Source organism: Thunnus thynnus, chromosome 1 (genome assembly GCF_963924715.1).
Source record: "Thunnus thynnus chromosome 1, fThuThy2.1, whole genome shotgun sequence".
In the NCBI taxonomy this organism is placed as follows: Eukaryota; Metazoa; Chordata; class Actinopteri; order Scombriformes; family Scombridae; genus Thunnus; species Thunnus thynnus.
The window spans coordinates 19,080,840-19,103,039 of NC_089517.1; the positions used below are offsets into that span (position 1 = coordinate 19,080,840).

The 22,200-nt window shown below is 39.6% G+C and overlaps 1 protein-coding gene across 1 annotated transcript; it reads right to left on the minus strand.

The window, feature by feature from the left end:
- Positions 1 to 1,213: 1,213 nt before the first annotated feature.
- mrvi1 (murine retrovirus integration site 1 homolog) lies at positions 1,214 to 21,591 on the minus strand. The gene is made up of 21 exons (XM_067588660.1): positions 21,389 to 21,591; positions 17,064 to 17,291; positions 14,061 to 14,167; positions 13,904 to 13,965; positions 12,542 to 12,715; positions 12,118 to 12,195; positions 11,916 to 11,965; positions 11,521 to 11,577; positions 10,785 to 11,240; positions 10,569 to 10,647; positions 9,807 to 9,927; positions 9,618 to 9,648; positions 8,178 to 8,318; positions 7,812 to 7,943; positions 6,170 to 6,323; positions 5,831 to 5,880; positions 5,467 to 5,619; positions 4,403 to 4,464; positions 3,636 to 3,758; positions 3,285 to 3,413; positions 1,214 to 2,170 (listed from the first exon to the last, which is right to left on the minus strand). Exons 2-21 carry the CDS (start codon positions 17,133 to 17,135, stop codon positions 2,008 to 2,010), a joined length of 2,394 nt encoding a protein of 797 aa, XP_067444761.1. The 5' UTR covers positions 17,136 to 17,291; positions 21,389 to 21,591; the 3' UTR covers positions 1,214 to 2,007.
- Between the last annotated feature and the right edge of the window lie 609 nt (positions 21,592 to 22,200).

Genomic DNA, 22,200 nt, shown 5'->3' on the forward strand with positions numbered 1-22,200 from the left:
CACTGCTCAATCATGAACAAGCTTATGATCTCTGGTATCCTCTGATGATCCTTTGGCACACAATGACATCCCACTTCCACAAAAACATCTTTCCAAAAGTCCTGGTGGCAGGAAATGACGCAAAGAGTGCTGACGAACACGCTGCCGTGTTTTTGTCAGATGTGAGGTGTCAACGAGGTGTGTGGGCACAATAAATGATGATTGGAAGCGGCGGAAAAAAGACAATATAACTTCTCTCATGGGTCTTCTGCAGTTTATGTGGTCAAACTGAGAACTTAATAGGTTTAATTTACATTACATTAAATGGTTTCCTGACATAATTAAGCTACTCTAATGCAAAATTTATGATTTTTTTTAATAGGCTGAGAAGTAAAGGCAAGCATGGCGGTGATCAATATAAGACAACTGACACAGGCCTTTTTCACAGCAGACATTTCAACTATCCCAGTAAGTCATGACAGCAAGTCGACATGTACAATAGCAGGACCCTGAAACTGAAGCAGCTAAATGGATTCAGCCATCATTAACTTTATTATTTACACCTTTGTTTTTTCCCACTATGACATGTTAAAATGTCTTCCATGAAAAAAAGGCCTTTTGTTTACATCATTTATATGGTTTGACCTACCTTTCAGGAAATACACTTATATGTGTTGGTGTGTTATATGTGTTTTCTTGGTGAGAGATAGGTGAGAAGATGAAGAAGATGATCAGTTTAGAAGGGGGAAACAGCTTTCCTGGCTCTGTCCAAAAGCGACCAAATCTGCCTACCAGCTCCTCTAAACACTAATTTAAATGTTGGCGCATTGGAGTTTTACAGAGGGTTATATGCCAGGTGACATGTGCAGTAACTTCCTGCAGCAGCAGCTGGTTGCCTGCATCATGGTAACTCCAATGAGTCATTTTTATATTGTAGTTTTTGTCTGTATAAAACAAAGATGTATAACGTATTAATTACGGAGTTTTATGGTTTCTGGTAAGTGGACTTTGGGCAGAGCCAGACTGTTTCCTTCTTTAAGTCTTTGTGCCAAACAAAGCTGCTAAGAGTGGTATCAATCTTTCCATTTAACTCTCGGGAGGAAGTGAATAAACATAATTCCCAAAATGTCTTAACTATTCTTTCAAGTCCTCTGTATTGCATGTTAGAAGAGGGATTATAGCACCAATCTCCTTTGGTACCACCTCATATTTATCAATAGAAATGACAACAGAATCTTTTCAGGCACCTTTATTTAAAGGTGAAGTGGCAGAACATAAAATCCACAAAGAAAAAAAACAACACAGGTAAACACACATGTGCAAAGAAGATAAAAATAAGCCTCATGCCATCTACTGAGTGCTCTCATACAATAAGAAAATCGTTCAGTGCTCTGAAGACACAATCCAAAATGGCACAAACGAGAACCATCAATTGCAAAAATATTGCACTTTAGGAACTACTTTGGAATGTGCTTATACTTTAAAATCTTTAAATACGCAGTATAGAAATTTAAAAAACAAATAAAACATTCCTTTATTTTCTATATCTTTAAATATGAGTTGATATTCACTCAGGGGCTTTATTATCTATTGGACCTGAGAGATTACACATTAACATTAGAGTGCAGATAAATGTACACTTTTTAATCTACTGTGGCATTTTATCAAAAGTGCCATATTTATCATCAAAAGTACCAGAACCACAATATTTTATATACTATATTGTACACTCTATACTGTAATTGGTCCCTAAACAGAAATGATCTATTTTTTCTCACTGCAGCAAACAATCTGTCCACTTTCCAATCCAAACAAAATTATAACTTAATTCTGTTAATCATGCAAAAGGCAACATTATCCATAAAACCTCCCAAAAAACGTCTTTGACACCCGTGAGTCAGGGTCGTGGATTCAAGTGAGTCCGACTGTCGTGATATGGTAAAGTGACAGAGACAGAGGTCGACTGGGGTCTCTCTAGTGGGGTTCTTTGGTTCAAACATCTTTATCTTGCCTTTGATAAAGTCCTTTTTACGTGTCCTCACGTCTGTTGTAGTAGTCACTGAAGAATGTAAAAATACTGATAACCAGACACATCACCAGGAAAACTATCAGGGCGATCCCGAGAAGTCGCTTACTCCAGGTAATCTTGGGCCAAAACCGCCCGAAAAGAACCAGGACCTCCTCCAGCCTCCTGTGAAGGTAAAGACTTCATGCATCATACAGAAGATACAATATTTTCATAGCTGTGTACATTTTTTGCACAGAATTATAGTCTGTATATTTTTTTTGTATATTTTATGTGTGTTCTTTTTCCCTTCATATAAAAGTATAACAACATCTTTAATCATAATGACTATTATACACTAGCATTGTGTTTCATGTGATGAGTTTTTCCCTCCAAACGTGTGTGAACATGAACATTCAGTGTTCAGCATGTGTTAGAAATAACTTTTAAACCACATGTTGGAAGGTTCATAAAAATGCCAATGAGGCTTTATACCTATCTACATTTCTACAATCGAATATGTTATGATATGAGAACAACTTAAACTGCTACTAATGCTGGTAATTTAGAGTTCAAAGCCTGTCTTGTGTAGATGAAATTCAGTTATTTTTCAGGTCATATGTATGAATGAAGTAGCTGATTTTTAGTGGGAATACAAACCATTTCAACATCAGATGTATGCATTCTGAATGCATACATCTGATCATATGTGCTGTACTTTGAATATAATCTAAAGAGTGGTCATTTAGTATTCCCATATCATTACTGTCAAAGAAAAAACATGCAGTTCATGCTGTATATTTCTTCTGTTTAGCAGCAATTTAAAGCTGGAGTGCTGGACTTTTGTCTCCCCCCTCTGGCAGTGAGAGTAAAGGAGGGTGCTAGGCTGTGATTGGCACACTCATGTGAACCCAAAATGACAGACACACAGAGATATGTTTTGACGGTCCACTGGCCCACTGGGATTTGTCCATGTATGTCCAATGGCCAGTACACCAGTGGCCGTAACCTACTGTTGTGGCTGTAAAATAGTGGATAAATTGTTTTGTGTGTCACACAACCCCCAAGAAATGACTCATTTCACTATCAGAATTTGATCCGTTCTGTCCGATAATATTTGGAAAGTCTAGAAGAGCTTCACGATTAATGGCCAAACAACCAGCACGGGAATGTCGTGGCCAACATGAGATTTAAAAACTCTGTATACTGTGAAATACAGAGAGAGATTTGTTTGAATGTAACAGATGTTCATTTATATGCAAAAGTTCTGCACTGCAGGTTTAAGACAGATTCAGTTTACCTGCTGGTCTTTATCTTCTTTCCACTCTCTTCATCCTTAATTTTTGATTCCAGCAGTTTCTCTGCAGCGTCCTCCTCTTCATGCTTTTCTTCCTGAAGAGCTTTGCTTTGCTTCAGTCCCTCTTGCAAGCTAAATTTGAAAAGTTCACATTTACCAGCAAAATATAATCACATACGGTGATAAAATACTTTACGGTATGAATGTCCTATAATTTGTCACTGTACATACACAAGAGGATTCACCTCTATAACAACAAAAATGATGGGTCCCATAAATGTGGTGATTTATGATAAGCCACTACCATGGCGTGTGTGTTTATGTGAAGTTAACGAGCAGGAGAGAAGGTCTCACCCTTTATTGTACGCCTCTTCCTCGATCTTTGCCTTGAGCTCAGCTCTGATCTCAGCTCTGATCTCCTCTAAGTTGACTGCAGGCTTGGCTGGCTCGCTTTCCTGCTCCGCCACACTCTTTCCACTGCATTGTTTCAGATAGGAAAATACAATCAACCTCAGACACCATTCACTATCATAGCAGACATTATGAAACTGTGAGGAGTGCACACTCAGGCTCCATGACAACACCGTGGCCTTGTCTTATAATGGACAAACCGCAGAGTGGGAGCTTGCATGAGAGTACAAACGTTGAGCTGGCACTTTGCACGTTTGTTATTGCTATTCTTGTCCTCTCACAGAACATCTAGCTCAGACACTCGAGAGCTCTACTCAAGCTCACTTTATAACCAGGATATGATTGGAGCCTTGTGCCTGGACTTTGTCAAACTCTTGCACAAATGTTTAGATTACGACCCAGGATAGCATATCCATCAACTGCAGCAGGATTTGATTATTTTTTATGCTTTCAAAGTTATTTTCCCCTCACTGGGGCTCTTTCTGCTCTGTAAAACACATCCTGAAGGTCACACAAACAAGCCAAAACTTCCCACTTCAGCACAAAATGCGTTTGATAAGAATGATTAGCATTTCAGGTTTTTCTTGGCCCATTGTTTCAAGGACTGTGTGTCGACCTTGGGAATCAGACAACGGTATGTGCACGTACTGTACATGCAGTCGTGTGTGTGTGTGTGTGTAAGCAAAACACTACCAGTACACCAAACATACCATTCTGTTGCTGGTTGTGCCGCCTCTGATGAAGCGTTTCCTTTCACATCATTTGCTTCACTCTAAAGAGAAAAGTGTTGAATAATGTTGAAGAATATTATTTTTCTTTAAACAATAATTGGCAATTAACAAGGATGGAAGAAGTAAGTAAAAGTACCAATACCACTGTGTAAAAATACTTTAAATCATGCTCAAGTAAAAGAACACAAGTATTATCAGCCTAAAGTATCTAAAAGTAAAACTACTCCTGCAGAAAAATGGCCCTTGTGAGTTTTATACTATTATATATGAAATGATTCGATTGTTAATACTCGTGCATCAATAAGTAAGCAGCATTTTATTATTGTAGCAGGTTGAGCTAGTTTGAACTACTTTATAAAGTTTAGTTGTTGAGTTCAGTGGTTCCCAGTCGAGGGTCGTAAGATAAATCTGGGAGATCATGAGATGGTTAATGGGGTAGGAAAGAAGATAAAACAAGGTTTTGCTACATAAATTTATATTGTTGACTTTTCTCAAATTCTGCCTTTAAAAAAATAAATCGGAGACTTTTACCTCTTTAGGCATTAAACAAACATTCAAATAACATCTGAGAAGTTTAGAGGGGAAACATCTCTTTGGTTGAACTACTAACAGCTTGTAGACATCTAAAAACGTGACAAGGAACCCTTATCAGACACTGCTTTTTGTGCACGCATTTTATAAGCTCATCATAGATCAGTCTTAAACTGTAACTCTAATCAGTAAATTAAGCTGTCACATACATGTAGTGGAGCAGAAGTATAACAGTATAATTTTTACTCAAGTAACTGACCACTGACAATTAATGTTGATATGACGTTGAACAGAGGTTATTACTCATAACCAGTAAATTATAGTAATATGAGACAGATGGTCACATTCCAAAACACTGTTAATCTATTTTGAAAAACATAGTAATATCTGAAAAACAATAAATAACTAACACAAAATGTATCTTACACTCATTCAGTAGTCAAAATGAAAGCGAATTTATGAAATGCTTGATATTACATTTTAGAGTTCAGCTCGGGAACAGGAAGACCTACCAGAACAGGAAGAGCAGCACTGGCAGTGGGTCCCACGTTGGGACCTGAAGTCAAGTTGGAGCCGGGGCCAGCTGCGGCTGGGGACTGACCTGGGATATTCAGGAGGTTAAACTTAGGCACCACTGCAACACTCACCCTGCGCCTGGGCAGAGCCTGCGGAGGGCCGAGTGAAGAGAAGAGAGAATGGGCAACAGTTTCAGTGCAACGAATGACAAAAAGATGAATGTTGGAAATGTTAAAGCTTTGGACATTTACACCTACAGAGGTATGAGAATGTCACTGAAAGAATTTAATGAATTAGACAAGACACACAAACCTTACCAATCCACAAAAATCATCACTCAAGAAAATTCAAGTACTTTACCTTTCCAAGGGTGAGGGACATTGATCTTGACGGTCGAGGAACTCCATCATCTTTAAAAAGAAACACACATCATACATTACTTCATGCTATTGTCATTAACAAAGCTGCATTAAAACTGTTATAATAAGATACTCCAGGTGATACAAAACGTCCCTAGGTGAATATATGCTTAAATAGCAAAGCAGAAGTAGTGCTAAAAAAGGCCTGTATAAATAAAGTTTAAAAATACTTTCCACTTACAACCATGAAACCCTTTGTAGAGGAAAAATGTAATGTCAGGTTGGCTGAGTTTCACTCCCTGTGTTTTCCTGTGCTTGAAGTGAATTAGTGTAGTCTTACCTCCAGTGTCTACAGACCCTCCATAACAGCGATTTGAGTTCTGGTTGGCCAGCTTCTTAAACTCCATCAGCTCAGCGTGATCCTTCTCGTACGTCCTCTTCAGATTTTCCACATATTGCATCATGACCTCAGTGGCCTTGTTCATACGTTTCTCCTGTTGAAAAATGAAACACTGATAAAAACAAGCCTGCATTGAAACATACACGTACAGAAATATTAACATCTTCTAAAAGAAAACTGCCCAAAGTAACTATACTAAACATTAAAGCAGAGAGACTTTGAACATGTGGTTGCTTGATGTAGGAGTTATGCAACAATTTGGAAAACATAAGACGGACACAAGATTTGAATAAACTTATATACTATTTTGTAAAATATGTCTTTAAAACTAAATTAAAAAGTAACACCGGGCAGAAAAGCTGCCCTCTTTGCTTGAAAGTTTCAAGCCTGTTTCACCTCTTGCGTGTGATCGGAAGTGTGTTTTGTTGCTCCCAACAACAATGATGTCACGGTGTACTGGAGTACACCTGTACATCACTGCAGCGAGGTGATAAGTTAAGCCACTGGAGGTCAGTAAAAACAAAATTTAAGATTTACAGGTGGTGTTAAGTTACTTCTTAATTGATTTTGGCCACTAGGGGGCAGATGAGCTTCAACAGCCACATACACACCCTGAAACTTTAGAAAGAAATGACCTACAGTACTAAAATATCCAGCAGACTCAACGTTATCATCCCATTAGTGTCGCATTTTTGGCCACCTGATGAAACAAAGTCCGATAATCTCTGACTTTTTCTCTCTTCATATCTGGGTATTTAGCTTTCTAGAGGTTTAACTCTCTTAACCAGCTTGTTATTAACTTTGTCTGACTGCCATTTGGTGATGGGCAGGTAGTACAGTGGGTTTATTAGAGTTTGTTTGTTGAAAACAGCTGTCTGCTACTGGAAACTGGGTCAGTGAGACTGAACCGTGCAGTAAAATGTGCCCTAAAACCAAAACTGGGTAGAGACAGCAAATCACAGCAGGGAAGTTTTGTTCCTGCAAGTAAAACATCACATTAAGCATTTTCTTGTTCAAAAGGTGAGGGATATGTACAGTACTCATGGAGATAAATACCTGGTGAAAGGTATTGTGGCAACAATAAATACATTTTTCCTTCTTATGGCTTGCATGTGATAGTATAACTTCAAGGGAGTTATTACTTGCATCAAACTGTATGAAGCAGTGGATACCAAAAACCTTAATCTTGAAATTTTAAGAGTATATAAATAACCTCAAAGTCACGCAACAGATTTCTAGTCAATATATGAGAAGCTGTACAAAGACAGAAAAAGGCAGTAATTCATTTCAGTGGTTTGGGGCTGTAAATAGCAACAGACCCTTGTACTGCAAAAACAGTAAATTTGCTCTTTTTTTAAATGTTTGTTTTGGCCACAATGAGGTCAGCCATGACATCAGATAAAATCCTTCACCAACAAATCTAAAATGCCAAAGAGACATTCCTGTGGCCCCTAAACATCCTGAAGAAAACAGCATCTTTCAAAAAACAAGATGCAGCCTTTTCTTTCTCTGTCATTAAATCATCCTGCAGTTTCTCGGTTTACATGATTATTTGCGTGTGTGTGTGTCTTTGTAACTGTACCTGTCGAACTGCTCCGACTATCTCCGCTCTGCTGGAGAGCCGTGTGGCCAGACGATGCAGCACCGCTACCGTCTCTATGAGGCGTTGGTAGGCCTCACGCTGCTCCAGGTTCTGCCACTGTGGTGCCGTCATCTCCAAGAAACACAACATCTTTTTATTATCATCACACTCTTGAGAAAACACAGGGTACATCAATGTCCCTTTGGTACCTGCGACTGGACTTTTACTCAGACAAGATAAATATTTACTCTGGGAAACTTCCAGGAAACATTAGGCAGATAAACGAGCACTAAAGAGCCAGGGGGAATTCTTCTTTTCCAGTGACTTAATCTAATATCAGTCAATCGGCTGTTTTCGAGGACTGACCTTCAGAGCGCCTTTGAACTCCTCCAGTTCTTTCTCAGTGTCTTCCTCAGTCAGGTTCCTCTCCCTCTCTGCCTGTTTGAGCCGGGTCTCCAGAGTGTAGTTATCATTACGAAATGCCAGTGACAGCTGGACAAATGCATTCTGTGGGGAGGAAGTTACTGCAATATAACACTCAGAATGGCACATTAAACAACACATTAAACACAGATGAGCTGCTGGTGATAGCAGCACACCAACTCACTGGAACAGATCAGAGGAATCTACAGAAAATTTTCCCACAGTGTAAGCGCGAGTCAGTGTGGGTGTTGACTCGAGGCTAATATGCATTTTTATTGGTTATTGTGTGAATGAGACTCAAGCTGCGATCCTGACATTTAACCTCCTGATGTTTTGTTGTGTTGATCAAAGCCAGTCTGCACGGTTTTCCAACATGCATGGGCCATGGCTGAGAGGAAATATATGACCTCTGACTGCCCTGATCCAGACGCATCCCCGTGGGAGCAGCGAGAGAGGCCGCAGCCCGAGCCTGACAGCGTCACTAATGTTTGCATTTTCTCCACAGGAAATCACTGCGAGTCTCTTCGGCCTGATCAGGAACAGAAAACAACTTTCCTGTTGACAGAACAGCCAAATCCAGGCAGCCAATTTTTACAACTGTGTAATTAACTACTTGGTAACAAAACAGGTTATTGTAAACTTGGGGCTACATGTGGAAAATTTTCAGGAGTGAGTAGAACAATACATCTGATTGCACTGTTTGAAGCTGTATTTGAACGAAGTTTACGGTTCAAATAAACAGATTACTGTTGGCAGTAAAGTTTATGAGTTCTTTTATTATGACTCATGTGCACAGTTAATTACTGTACGGTATTTTGAGAGTGGAAATGGGAACAATATTAAATTAAATACATATTTTTAGGAGGCAGACATGGCATAAATCAAGTGATAGTATTTGTGCTTTTTAATGTTGTTGTGTTTTATTTGGTTTCACTTTTGATCTCATAGTTACTGTAAATAACTGCATTTGTAAATGATTTCAGTCACTATTTTTCAGGCTATTATGTAATACCAAAATGTTAAACCTAAACATTTTGGTAAAATACCAAAAAATACCAGGGACAAGAATGGATATACATCTAGGACTTTATTGTTCTATCCCTGACAAAGTCTGATATGTTGTGTTTTAAATATACTGGAGTGTTGTAAATAAACCTAAACCTATAAAATGTCAACTTATTAAACTGCCGACAAGCCCAAGCAATGCACCACAGGAGAACAAAAATAATTAATAAAGCTTTCAGCACATAACTGCAGCATGCACGAACTGTCAATGCCTTGTCATGAGAATCATTTGAATGTTTTTGTGACGTCATATCTTTATTTTTTAGCTTTAATAATGTGTGAAAATCACTCAACAACCTGTACAGATCAGATACCAACCTCAACTTCTTTTTCAGTAAGTGGGGGTGCACTGGAATGAAATCAAAGAGGAACTGTTAGTAAGGTAAGTAATGTAGGTCTGTGTACACAGTATGACTGAGTAAGAAAGGTTATTTTTGCGCTATTAGGCAGAGAAAACAAGCCATAAAGGTAAAAGTTAACCTAAGCAGCTGTTGGTTTGTTACGCACCAGCCTGGTAGACCCCGGTGAAGTTTGAGTTTTCTCAGCATCACATCTGAAATGTTTGGCATGGCGTCTGACTTCTCCTTCGTCTCCTCACTGCTGGCTGAGTTTGGAGAAACGGGAGGACCTGCGGACAGATCGCTGCATGCGTCAGACCTCACAAAAATCAAGCCAGGGCCCGTTAAAATAAAATAAAACATTTGTGCAGTTTCTTTCAAAGCAGTGTTGATAGTTTTGAAAGAATACAATTTATCAGGTCAAAACATGAGGCTTTTTTTAGAACATTTTTGGCTTCAAGTCTCAAGTTAAGTCAAAGCCGTCAAGACTCAGAGCACTCCATTCTTAGCCAAGTCTAAAGTTCACATTTTTGTGACTTCAGACTTAACACAAAACTCAAGTCAAACTTAACTGACTTGAGCTTTGTATGAAGTCTCAAGTCTACATCTCTGCCTCTTTCCAAAAGGCAACAAAATACTAACAGTCATTCACTTCTTCCACAGGTGGTCTATGGCTCACACACTTTAACAATCACGCCATCTGCTGATAGAAACTGAAAACAGCATTTCTCTAACTGTATTGTGTGTTTGCCAGTAAATGGGTATTACAGAGGAAAAAAAAAGAAAAAACCCCAAAGAACAGATCATCATCATTTTCTGACTGGAACAGATTTTCCCTGAGATTCAGGAAGTGCACGCCCTTGGCGACATTCTGTGCTGCTGAAAGCACTTTGTTTCTTACATGAACGAGAGAGCAAACAGGGACTGTTACCTTTTTCCTGTTCAGCAGCTTCACTTAAGTCCGGTAACTTGGATGCGACTACGCTTTGGTTACGCATCAGCTTGTGCTCCTGCACACACACACACACACACACACACACACACATGCAAAGCATTTTCTGTTTCATTTTCATTTTCTTACAGCATTTGACGTGGAACAGCAGGCACTAATGACAGCAACATGTAATCTTCTGTACTCGTGCTTTACCTCTCTGAGTTTAGACAGTTTCTGTGTGCTCCCCGGCTGGACGGGGAGGTCCTTGTACCCTGAGGATTTGAAGACAGCATCCCTGGGCTTTTCTGAGATGGTTTCCTCCGCTGCAGGAGGGAAACTAGGGGCTCCATTTCTAGAATTGAGGCCACCCACTGCATCCCAGGAAACAGCCCTCATTAGTGGAGGGAAGGCCCCAATCGTCTTGATCTCTGCTGTACAGGGAGCCTGTTGGGTAGGGGGTCGAGGGACGGGCTTGGCGACCCCTGTGGCCGGGGCCTGGTTGGGGTTTCGGCCCAGACCAGTTCCCTCATCAGTTTTATTGACTGCTGGAGGACTTTTAGGTGCAGCGAGATCACACTTCTCTTTCGGAACGTTAAAACGGGGTTTTAGAGTCCCAGAGGACACTTTCCTTTTCTCAGTGGGCTTCCAATCCACCAACAGTCTGCTGCCCTGAGGGTAGCAAGAATATAACTGTTATTAATATGCTCACCTGTGTGAGTAAACCTGTAGTATTAGAAGTAAAATGCCATATCTGTATTAACAAAGACGTTGTTAAACTCCTGCACACTGTCAGCACTTTCATCAGACATTAAACTCACAATATGAGTGTTGCTTTCTCAATAAACATACTGCTGACAGTGTGTGGGAGGATACTACCTTGACTTTAATATTCAATTCAACATGTCTGTATTTATAAAAAGAAATGTACTGAGAGAATCTGTTATCTGACCTCCTGATCCTGGATCGTCGCATCAGGCTGCTCCCTCACAGAAGGAACCTCCAGATGCTACAAGAGAGGACAGTATAGAATATGTCGCAGTGGTAATAAGTGTTACATGTTCAGTGGTTGACTTCATTAAAGTCTAACTGATTTCCAGAGCAAGGAAAGGTGAGTTTTTTTTTGGAGAAACTCTTTCAAACACAGAGAGGATTCAAAGTGTTTTACCTGATGTGATGAAATGCATTAGAACAACATTTAAAAACACAATAAACAGGAAATAAAATCAGCACTAACAGTTTTAATTGGGGATAATGAATTAAGCATGCATTGAAATTAAAATATTTATCTTACACCCTCAGCCACCATTAGTGAATGTTGTTTATCAGTACCGATAATTTTTTTACCTGACCAGCTGGCTGGGAGCTGACATGTGTCGCCTCTGTGGGTCCAACAGCTGAAACAGCAGAAAAAAAACAATAAAATTATTCTGACAAAGACCAACAAGAAAAACACAATAGGAATGTACAAAATAGCAGGAAAAATGTAAAACTGTATGAAGCCTTTGCTTTCAATAGTGTAGAAGAAGTCAGGCTTTAAAGTTAATACCAGTTTGAGGGGAGACGGTCAGTGAGCTGCTTCTAGAAGAACATGGTGAAGATGACGGTGTTGGATTCGGAGAAACACCTGAGGATAAATTTATGCGCTGGATTAATTAATGTGACTTTCTGGGTTTTTAAAAAACAACAAACTAAGTCAAATTAAAGATGTTTAAGCCTAGAGCATGCTCAGAAACCCTCAGAATAGAAAAAAAAAATCTAAATATGAAGTTAAACTGACAAAAACAACACCAAAAGAGAATTTTCCTTCATAAAATTATAAAAAAATCCCAACAAGTCTCATAACAAGTCTCTGTAAATTTATTAGCAATAAGTTTAAATTAATTGTTGTTTGAGATTTTTACATTATTTTATTTGAACCATTTGACTGTTTTTTGTTTTCATTGCACAGATTTAATTGTTTTTTCAGTTACCTGTGGGTGAGTCGGTGAGGCTGCTGGTGGAGCGACGGCCGCGGCGCGTCAGGAAGCGGTCGCTGACCTTCTTGGCCTGCTCCAGCAGCTCCAGATTCTTCTGTCGATCCTCCTCAGAGAGCTGCAACTCCGGCAGCTGATCCTTCACCAGGTCAATCACATTACCTGTGCTGTCTGAGAAAGACAACACACACACGTACACATGTTTTTATTCTATTTTCTGTCTTCTAAAGCTTTTCATTAAAGTAGAAGAACATATTTGTTGTGTTTTAGACAGTTATGAAATACAATAATAAACAGCAATGTTAATCAGTCAGTATTATCCTGGAAACATGAGGTAATAAGGCACTGAAAATATGTAACATTAATCACGTCATGTATTTTGTAATATGTATATTCTCATTTTCGTGCCCTTTGTAAAATGTTCACTTTGAGAAAATGAAGTCTGTGATAATTAGTCATGTGACTCAGATGTATTTATCACACCTATGAGTACTCAGCAGTTGTACTGAGTGAAACTGAAGAAGCTACAGGCGAAACGCGTTGTTCGCTCTTAATAAAGTCACAGTAAAGTCATTACAGTGTGAGGTGGTTAATTTTGATTTTCACCTTATATGTTCCTGCGACCGACCAGCACCTGACTGAAAATACTGGCTGTGCATGGGGAGTTCTGTCCTTGATGCACTGAAAATATATTGTACATTTTATGATACATTTAAGCACAAGAAGTCTGTGAGTGCTTTTGGAATTGCATCATTTGAAGAGCAGCTGTATCTCATGGATATTTAAGTGGGATTTCTTCTTCTTTTTTTCGTTGAAATTCTTTATTTTAGCATTAAGTGGGATTTCTAAGTATAAAGTCTCATACCAAGGAAATATTCACAAATGGATGTGAGCCAATAAATCAGGTGATGAGGGTTGGCCAAGTCAGAGATGCTTTTTCTTCTCTTCCTCAGCTCAGAAAAGGGCAACAAGCTAAACATCAAAAGTAATCAAAGTAGCGAAAGCATCTCAGGCATGTGGGAGGACACATAGACAGATTCATCTCTCAGGACACCGAAGACCAAACTTAGTCTAAATGTGGTGCTTCGTGTGTGAACACAAAACATGAAAGCAGTGTTTTGTTTTATTAATCCTTGGCAAGACTTTAAAAAAAAAGATTAGGAGTACAGTTCAGTGAAGAAGGCACGTTGAAAAGTAGGTAGATTTGTAAAAAGAATTCTAAACAGTCCACTAATAGACCGACACTCCAGAAAAAAGTCTGTGAGAAACAAAAAAAAAACTCATCAAAGTATCTCTCATAGTGTTGCAGTTATCTTTAGATTATTACAGCTCTACTGTGTGTGTACAAGGTTTACCCACCGACTGTGGTGATGGGTCCTCCAGAGGAGTTTCTGGCCAGACGAGCTCTGGGACTATGCGGCCTGAGAGAGGAAACATTAATGATACAGACACATTATTCCTGTTTACAGCTGAAGAAAAGAAAACTACTTCTGTGTTCCAGATGGGAGACGATTACCTTGCCTGCTCCAGTGGACGTCCATCTTGTTGGAAAATAGTGGCCTTCTGTGGGTAGATGATAGTGGGGGCAGTCATGACAACGGCTCGACTTTCACCTGGTGCAGACTATGAAAAAAACACAATAAAACAAAGAGGTGAAAACAAGTTTACAGTAAAACTCATGTCTTGTTTTCATGTAACAGATAAAGATACACTGTAGGAGTTAAACTAGAAAAAAAACGTGCAGAAACATCAGACTGAACGCAGGTTCGCATCAATCTGTTCTGGGGCAAAAATCAAGCTGTGGGCCCCTGTTGGCCTCCAGTTCCTCCTGTTCTACTATATGTGCATTGTGTATGTATTGTATTGCCTTCAAGTACCCATCAGGTACAGAGCATCAGTAAACTACACATGACAGCTTCAATAAAGTTTCCCAAGAGCCCCAGAAACCAACCAACACTCTAGGTTTGCCTCACTTAAGTGTGTTTGTGGTAATTTGATTAAATGCAATGTTATTTAGGAATATGCATCATGTAAACACAAAACAAACTGAACAACAAATCTATTTAAACTAGATGTTGACATAAAGCAGCTCAAGATTATGTAAAAAAGCTGCTTATTTTGTGTTATACTGGTGCATATCTCAACAAATTTGCAATAAATCAAACAATCACAAACAGTGGACCTGGGGGACTTTGGAGCCCCTCTTGGGTCTAGGGGCAGTGATCTGTTTTGCCCGCTTGGTAATCCAACCCTGACTGCACACACACTGCACACGCAGTATTTGTGAGAACATGAGAGATTTGCAACTGCTGTTGAGATGACTTGGTTGATTGATTTGGAGACAACAGCTGTCTTAAACTAAAATAAGGATCAGCTCATTAGTTACAACAGTACTTCTGTAAACATGGTGATAAACCACGGCTTTGCTTACAAAGGCAGACAGAAACACTCAGAGAACATTCTCTCTCTCTTTTTTTTTCAAACTTAGATTTCATTTTGACTTCAGCATCCTTACAATACAGTACACTTTTCACTTTTCATCATTTTCTTTACAGACTTTCCAGCTAAATATATATCTAAATAAAATATATGTAAAATTGGAGGAGCCAGATGTAAAATGCAGAGAACTCAAACGGAAATGAAAAACAAACAAACAGGGATGAGGGAGGGAGTGTATCTATGGACTAATTATATGTATAATGTGAGTGTCACAAAGGAGATGGAAGAGGAAGGATGTATGAATATGTGGAATGTAGATAATTTGATGACAGAGTCATTACAAGACCCCACCTCTTTATAAATTTGGGTGTTTGGAGCAGGAATGTGATTTGCTCCATCTCATAGAGTCCTATACTTTTTGAATCTAAACGGTGTATGATGGAAGATCAGGATCAGCCACCTAACTGTGATACATTTAATGGCAGCCCCCCAAAAGTATTTGTAACAAATAGATTTTCCCTCAAAGCCTTCAGGAATTGCTCAAACTGCTTTTTGATTGAAATAAATATAATTATTGATTATTAAGGAAGCCTAAATAGTTTTCAGCAGCAACTTTTAGCTTTGCAGCGTCAAACTTTAAGGCATTAGACAGACCTAAAGGAATGAGTAATAATACCATTAACCCTCTGGCTTTTGACCAGTGAATTCACTGTGCATGCTTTATTTATTCGAACATAACTTTATTGATATATCATGTAGAGACAGGCTGAGAAAGCGATGCTGAATTATTATAATTGTCAGTGATTAGGTATACACATACTTACAATGAAAAAGCCACAAAAAAGGGTAAATAGACTGTATTATAAATCAATGTCTTATTAGTTTCCTGCTGTATTTATGTTTATGAATAGTGACAATTTTACAGTTTTTTAACCTTCAACAACCTTCTATAATAATATTTTGAGTGATTATCAGTGATGATTTGTACATTTTTACAGGCACCTTTTTCTTGTAACATGGGTTCCTAGTAGCTTTTGTTAAAATGACAAAATGTTATGCCAAAAGACAATGTAATGTCCAACAACAGTTAGGCTATAAGTTAGGTTATAGTTGAGCCATTTGATGCCATGCATGTGAGTTAAGGTGCTAAACAAAGACAAAAATGAACGCAGAGAAAGTCAGCAAACATCTACCAACATTTACTCCAGAGGTTTAATGACCAAGAACAAATCAACACTCAGATAAATTATGCTGAATGTACATGTTGTCCTAAATCTGTTGAACATTTTCAAACATGGAACATAATGTTGCATGAAGAAAAACTTCAACTTCTGAAATAAAAAATTATTTCTTGTAAAAATCCCTGTCCAACCGTTAAAGGTACGTATAAACACAGACTGCCATCAAACACTAGTTACCTAAGCGCTCCTCTTAGAGCTCATCTTTGCCACTGGAATCCTAATGAAAGGAGTCTGAAGCTGAATGCTGCAGAAAGGCCACGGCCGCGCCGTAATAAAGGTGGATACTTTCATACTGTTGGTACATGGCTTGAAGATTAGATTACACAGCTTCATTACATTCTGCAGAGATGTCTTATCTAGCTTGTGTGTTTATGAGCGACTGCAAACAGCTGAATGTTTAACACTTTGTTGACTATGTGAGACTAAATCATGCTTGTTCAGGATTATATAATTCATTCTGAAGTGGTCAGCAAATACAAAAAACAAACTGTATCGGACTGGGGATCTTAATTATTCAAAGGGTAAGTCCACCCAAATTAGAAAAAGACATTCCAATGCTTTGGTTTCGTCTGTGGAACCAGAGTAAAAAACAAGTGTGTAGCTGAAGAAAAGAACATTGTGCTTTTCATTAAGAGGCATTAATCAAATCCTTCTACTGATAAATGGAAAGCAGCCGAGTCCAAAAAGGATGCCTTATTCGAAGGCAGCCTTCAGTAGCAACATTGATAGAGTTTCCTCACCAGGGCCAAATGGATTATTCAGTGGCAGTTTTTATTGACTCACATGCTTTTTCCAAAAACAGAATATGTGCTTCAGAAAGTGACAGCGCTTTCACTCACTGTACTGGGAGAGCTCGATGAACTGTCCAGTTCCTCGGGGGAGTCCTCTTCCTCCTCGGGCAGTGTGGGCATGGCGGGGGGCAGTGAGGGACGGGAGCGGGTGTGGGGGAAAATAAAGGGTCTCTCAGCAGCACAGGAGGCGTCACTGTACTCCTTGAAGTTATGGCCACTTTGATCAAGTAGAGATCCTTGCAGCAAGTGTTTCTCCTCTTCCTGGCGCTGCAAGCCCTTAAACACATGTAGACACAAAAGATGTACGTTATGCATGAGAAGACACATGTGCAGTTGATGAGTACTATTGAGGGGAAACTGTTCTTTACTGCTTCCTCAGTTTGCTGTATCAACTACAGGAAAAAAGATGTCACACATGAATGACGATATTCTGAAGATGGTCATTTCTGGCAAAGCACAGCTAAAAAAAGATACAGTAGAACTAACAAAACAGTCACACTATAAACAACCCCCGGAATAGCTTCATTCTCCACGGCCTTGCAACATCACTATTAGCATATTTTCCCAACGTACTGTTACTGTTGTAATAGAAACAAAAACTGTTAAATGTTCCTAAGGCTTAACTGGATGGCTTTTTGAACTCTCAAAAGAGCAAGAGCACACTCATTTCAAAGAAGAATGAACCGTGAACTTTAATGTTATACTGAAAAAATCTCGCAGCATCAGTAAGTGACACTGGTTTCATTCTTTCACATGACTGGGGTTGAATTTGTGGGTGTCAACTACAGTCACAACCACCTAGAGTTGTTGTACCACCACCTTGGGATCCAAGAACATTTTAGCAAAAAACATAACTTTCTAAACATTTTTTAATTTGTTTATGCCGTTAGGTAGTGACCGTGGAGAGATGACGGGAAAGAGGGAGATGAAGAACGTCATGCAACAAATGAATCAAACCGAGGACATTACAGTTATGTGACATGCATTTTTACCAGTAGGCTACCGCAGCCTACTGGCAAAAACAGGGCATACAGCAAAAAATTCAAGTGATATAAATCTACCTTTGCTTCATTTATGCCATGAAAAAACTTTATAAAGTGAATATTCATGTAGGCCTACTTTTGTGAATATACTGTATTTACTTAAAGGACCAGTGTGAAGGATTTAGTGGTATCCAGTGTTGAGGTTGCAGATTGCAACCAACTGAATACCCCCACCCTCGCCCTCCAAGCGTGTAGGAGTACCAACTGTGACTGTTAAACTCGTGAAAAATGCAAAGGCCCTCTCTAGAGTGTTTGGTCTGTCCGTTCTGGGCTACTGTAGAAACATGGTGGTGCAATATGGCAGCCTCAGTGGAAGAGGGCCCGCTCCCTATGTAGATATAAAGGGCTCATTCTAAGGTAACGAAAACACAACAATTCTTATTTTCAGGTGATTATACATGAATTAAAACATACTTATGAATATTATATTCCATTTCTGCCAAGTCCGTTCTGCTAGATGCCACTAAATTTTACACACTGGACCTTTAACCTTCCTTCACTGGGAGAATAGGAGAAAGAAAGATGCAATAAAAGATCTTCAGGTTTTGGAAGGTAGTAAAAGATTCTTCTAGACTCTTTTTTTTTAAAAACTGAATGGTGCCCAGTGGACCAAACAGCAATGTTCAACACTCAAGGCCTCTGGACACGATTCTCCGCACTTGTCACTTTACAACATGCGTGATTGGACATGCAAATAAATACCACTCATGACTGAGCCTGAGAAGCACAATGTGTGTTTTTCTTCCCATACTGTGACTTTCATCAGGCAGTCCATGTTGACTGACGATGTGTAAGGCCGTGATAAAACCCTGAAACATGAAGTGTAACTTGCTCTCGTGGGCTGACTGAACTGTGAAGCAATGAGAAGCTACACAAACTGTATCTGTAACTGTTGTTTTTTTAAAAATTCAATAACAAATCATCAATTTAGTTCAAGGTCCATTCAGTAGTAAGATAATAACAGAGATGAGTGAAGACAAGATACAACAAAATATGAATAGTGTAAGTGAAAAGCAAACAGGAAAAAAAGATAAAGCACCTAGTAGTGCAGAGAAAGAAAATGACTGCTCAATCGCTGCAACAGAGACAATTATACAAAAACAAAAAGTATCCAGTTCCTAAAATAGAGGCTGGGGATGATCAGGAGTGTATAATCTGAACTCTTGACGGTAGAATATTTTATCTAAAATAAATCAAATCCTTAAATCAAACCCAAACAAAAAGTAAAGCCTGAGCTGTGCTGCTGCATGCATGTGTTTTCCATCAATAATAATGGATCATTTAGCTAAAGAGAAACAGGACTTAATTTAGTCAAATATTACGTGTGTGCAACTTGTTTGAGCCATTGTTTGAACTTGCATCTCTTTCCCTTTTAGTTACAAATTCATGCAAATTTAAAGGGCAAGCAAATTTAACCCTTTAAAAGGAGCACAGGGAAAACGCCGCACTGCGTCCACAAACTATTTTCAGGCTTCTTTACCTCCCATTGGTTTAGTAAAAACAGATCAAGAGGTGCATGTGCGTCTACGTTTACTTGCCAATGCCTGTCGTCACATGTACCTGCTGATGGATGGCGGTTTGCGAGTGAAAAGTGTGATAAATTAACGCTTATTTCAGAGCTATGGCATGCACTTTGCGTGGGACAAGTCCTCAGTCACTTCAAAGCCAAAATATGCGCTGTGCTGCTCTGTGTCATCACAAACATGACAAGTTCTTGGGAACATATAGGGACAGAAAGGCTGTGAGTCACTTGGGAGGAAATGGGTTGTTTAGCTGTCTCCCAGTGAGCAGAGAGAATATTTCCTGACTGCAGGAATACTGGTATACAGGGTTGAGTTCACGTCTCCTTCTCAGCTTTTAGCTGCAGACTTTTTGATCCTTTAAAACGCAGTCATGTAACTCAACGTTGCTGTTGAGTTACAGTTTACATCTTTTGCTAGTGAGCAGAACATGTGTTTTTTGTCAAATACTCCGCCTAAACCTGCCACTTATCTTGTACCGGAAAGTGTGAACAGTCTCCTCAGTTCTACATATTCAGTTATTTAGATCAGCTTTCATATATAAACATGAGAATGACTCACCGAATATTTCTAACATGGTTATCTAATTGCCCCTAGATTTGAGGGTGACTTTGGTAACAACCACCTGCATTATTCTTGACTTGAACATATGAGTCCTTATTTAATTTGTGTTACCACTTTGTGTTTTATTCTTTCACTAGTCTAGTTAGTCCTAACTCTAGTCCTAACCCTAACCCTAAATAAAGAAAGGAATCAATAGAAAAAGAAGAACAATAAAGAAATCATTGATGATCATTTCAATAGGTTGTATCTTTGACACACTTTAAACATCTTTTGATAACCTTGTTTCAAGTATAATAAACCAGACCATGACACAGTGCTGACACAGGCAGAAGGAACTCATTCTACTAAAACATATCACAGTCCAAACAGAGATGCCAGCCTGCACTGCGGGAGTGCTTCCCCGGCAGACCATGAAACTGAGATAAATATTGCAGAGTAATTGAATCACTCAGATTATTTCCTGTGGGGGGAACAGGACAGAGCATACAAGCCTGAGCACACACAGCCCCTCTAGATATTCTTGTTCTTACACAACAAGGAAGAAAGAAAACATTTGTCCATCAGGACTGTCAGGAGTGCAAATTGCCTCTCATTGCAGCCAGGTCTAGCTGCCTCTTTCCTTCGGTGACCATCAGACTCTGTGACCTGCCCTGATATTTTTACCCTAACCATAACAATCTCACTCCTCATCATGCTTTAACTTAACCAACACTGCAGGTCACAGAATCTGATGGGTCACCATAGGCCTATCACTGGCACCCTCCTCCCCCTCCTCTGTTACATAAGCACGCTCCCTCTTGCCAGATTTGTTTAAAATTTGGTTGTGAGAAGCACAGAGCACAGGGCCAGCAGAGGAAGTGGTTGCTGCAGAGCTACAATCTGAGATAACAGGACAGAGGAAATATGAGAAAAGAAAGGAGACGGAAAGATGTGGAGATGAACAGTTAGATGAGGGAACAGATAAACACACTGACTTTAAATCGCATTGATATATTGTCACACACACCAAGAAGACAGAGAGATGAGTTTCACTTTCAGACAAACACTTGATTACGTAAACACACCACAGCAAGTCCAAAAACACCCCCTTCGGCACAAGTCTGACACTGCTGCAGAAACACCGACACATCTGCATCTCCTGCATCTCACAAATCCACATGTGTCCATCACACAATCACACACATAAGACCCCACAGCTCCACACAGCCGACCATCTGAACCTGTCCACAGAGAGCACACACATTACCTGAGTCCACCGCTAGTGCCGTGGAGACACACTCACTCCCCGCTGATCTCTCCACTCAGACCGACTTCCCACAGTCAAACTGTCACTCTCAGGCTTTTCCACAGAAAACTACTCTATCCTCGGGGCTTCTCCTTCCTTCTCCCGTCCCCTCTGTTCCCTGTCTTTTTTCAGCAGCAGCCTCTCTTTCACTCCTGGGAGCTTTGACCATTTAAGGAGAAGGGCTCTGTATGCCTCTTTGGGCTGCTGTGGAGTGTGTGTGTGTGTGTGTGTGTCTCTATGTGTGTGTGCGTGTGTGTTCTCAGGCTGCTGCTCCACTGATCATCCCTCAGCTAAAACCTGAAGAAAGTTAGTAAAGTATGTTGTTTTTTCTGTAGGTTTTGTTACTGTAACTATTGTATGGGAGGATTTTTTGTGTGTTTTTATGTGAAGGCATGTTTGTGAGAGACAGACAGATAGATAGATAGACTGTGTCCTTCTGAACTATGTTTACTCTGCCGGTAAGAGGGAGCAACGCATCCTCTTCTGAGCTCTTAAAAGTTCATTATTGTTTGGTAAACTGCATTGTCAAACCCTGCGCCTTTTGTGCTGCTTTTTAACACTGAGACATTTGACTCTTGAATGCTGTGATTTTTTTTTGGGGGGGGGGGGGGGGGGGACGAGCACAGCAGTCACATTGTCTGTATGAACACAGCTGACGTTCACAGCAAATTACAGCATCACAGTTTGAATCAATGTGAGCTGATAATCTTGAGTGCAACAGTGTGAAGGAAATCGCTTATCAAAGGAGCAATTTGTGCAGAAAAGTCAGATGT

Coding starts and splice junctions, on each gene's coding strand:
- mrvi1 (XM_067588660.1), bottom strand. CDS start 17,135: ATGCCCACACTGCCCGAGGAGGAAGAGGACTCCCCCGAGGAACTGGAC. Junction 12,716..13,903: donor AGGACCCATCACCACAGTCG/GTGGGTAAACCT, acceptor TGTCTTTCTCAG/ACAGCACAGGTAATGTGATT. Junction 8,319..9,617: donor TTACTGAAAAAGAAGTTGAG/GTTGGTATCTGA, acceptor TCCTCCCCACAG/AATGCATTTGTCCAGCTGTC.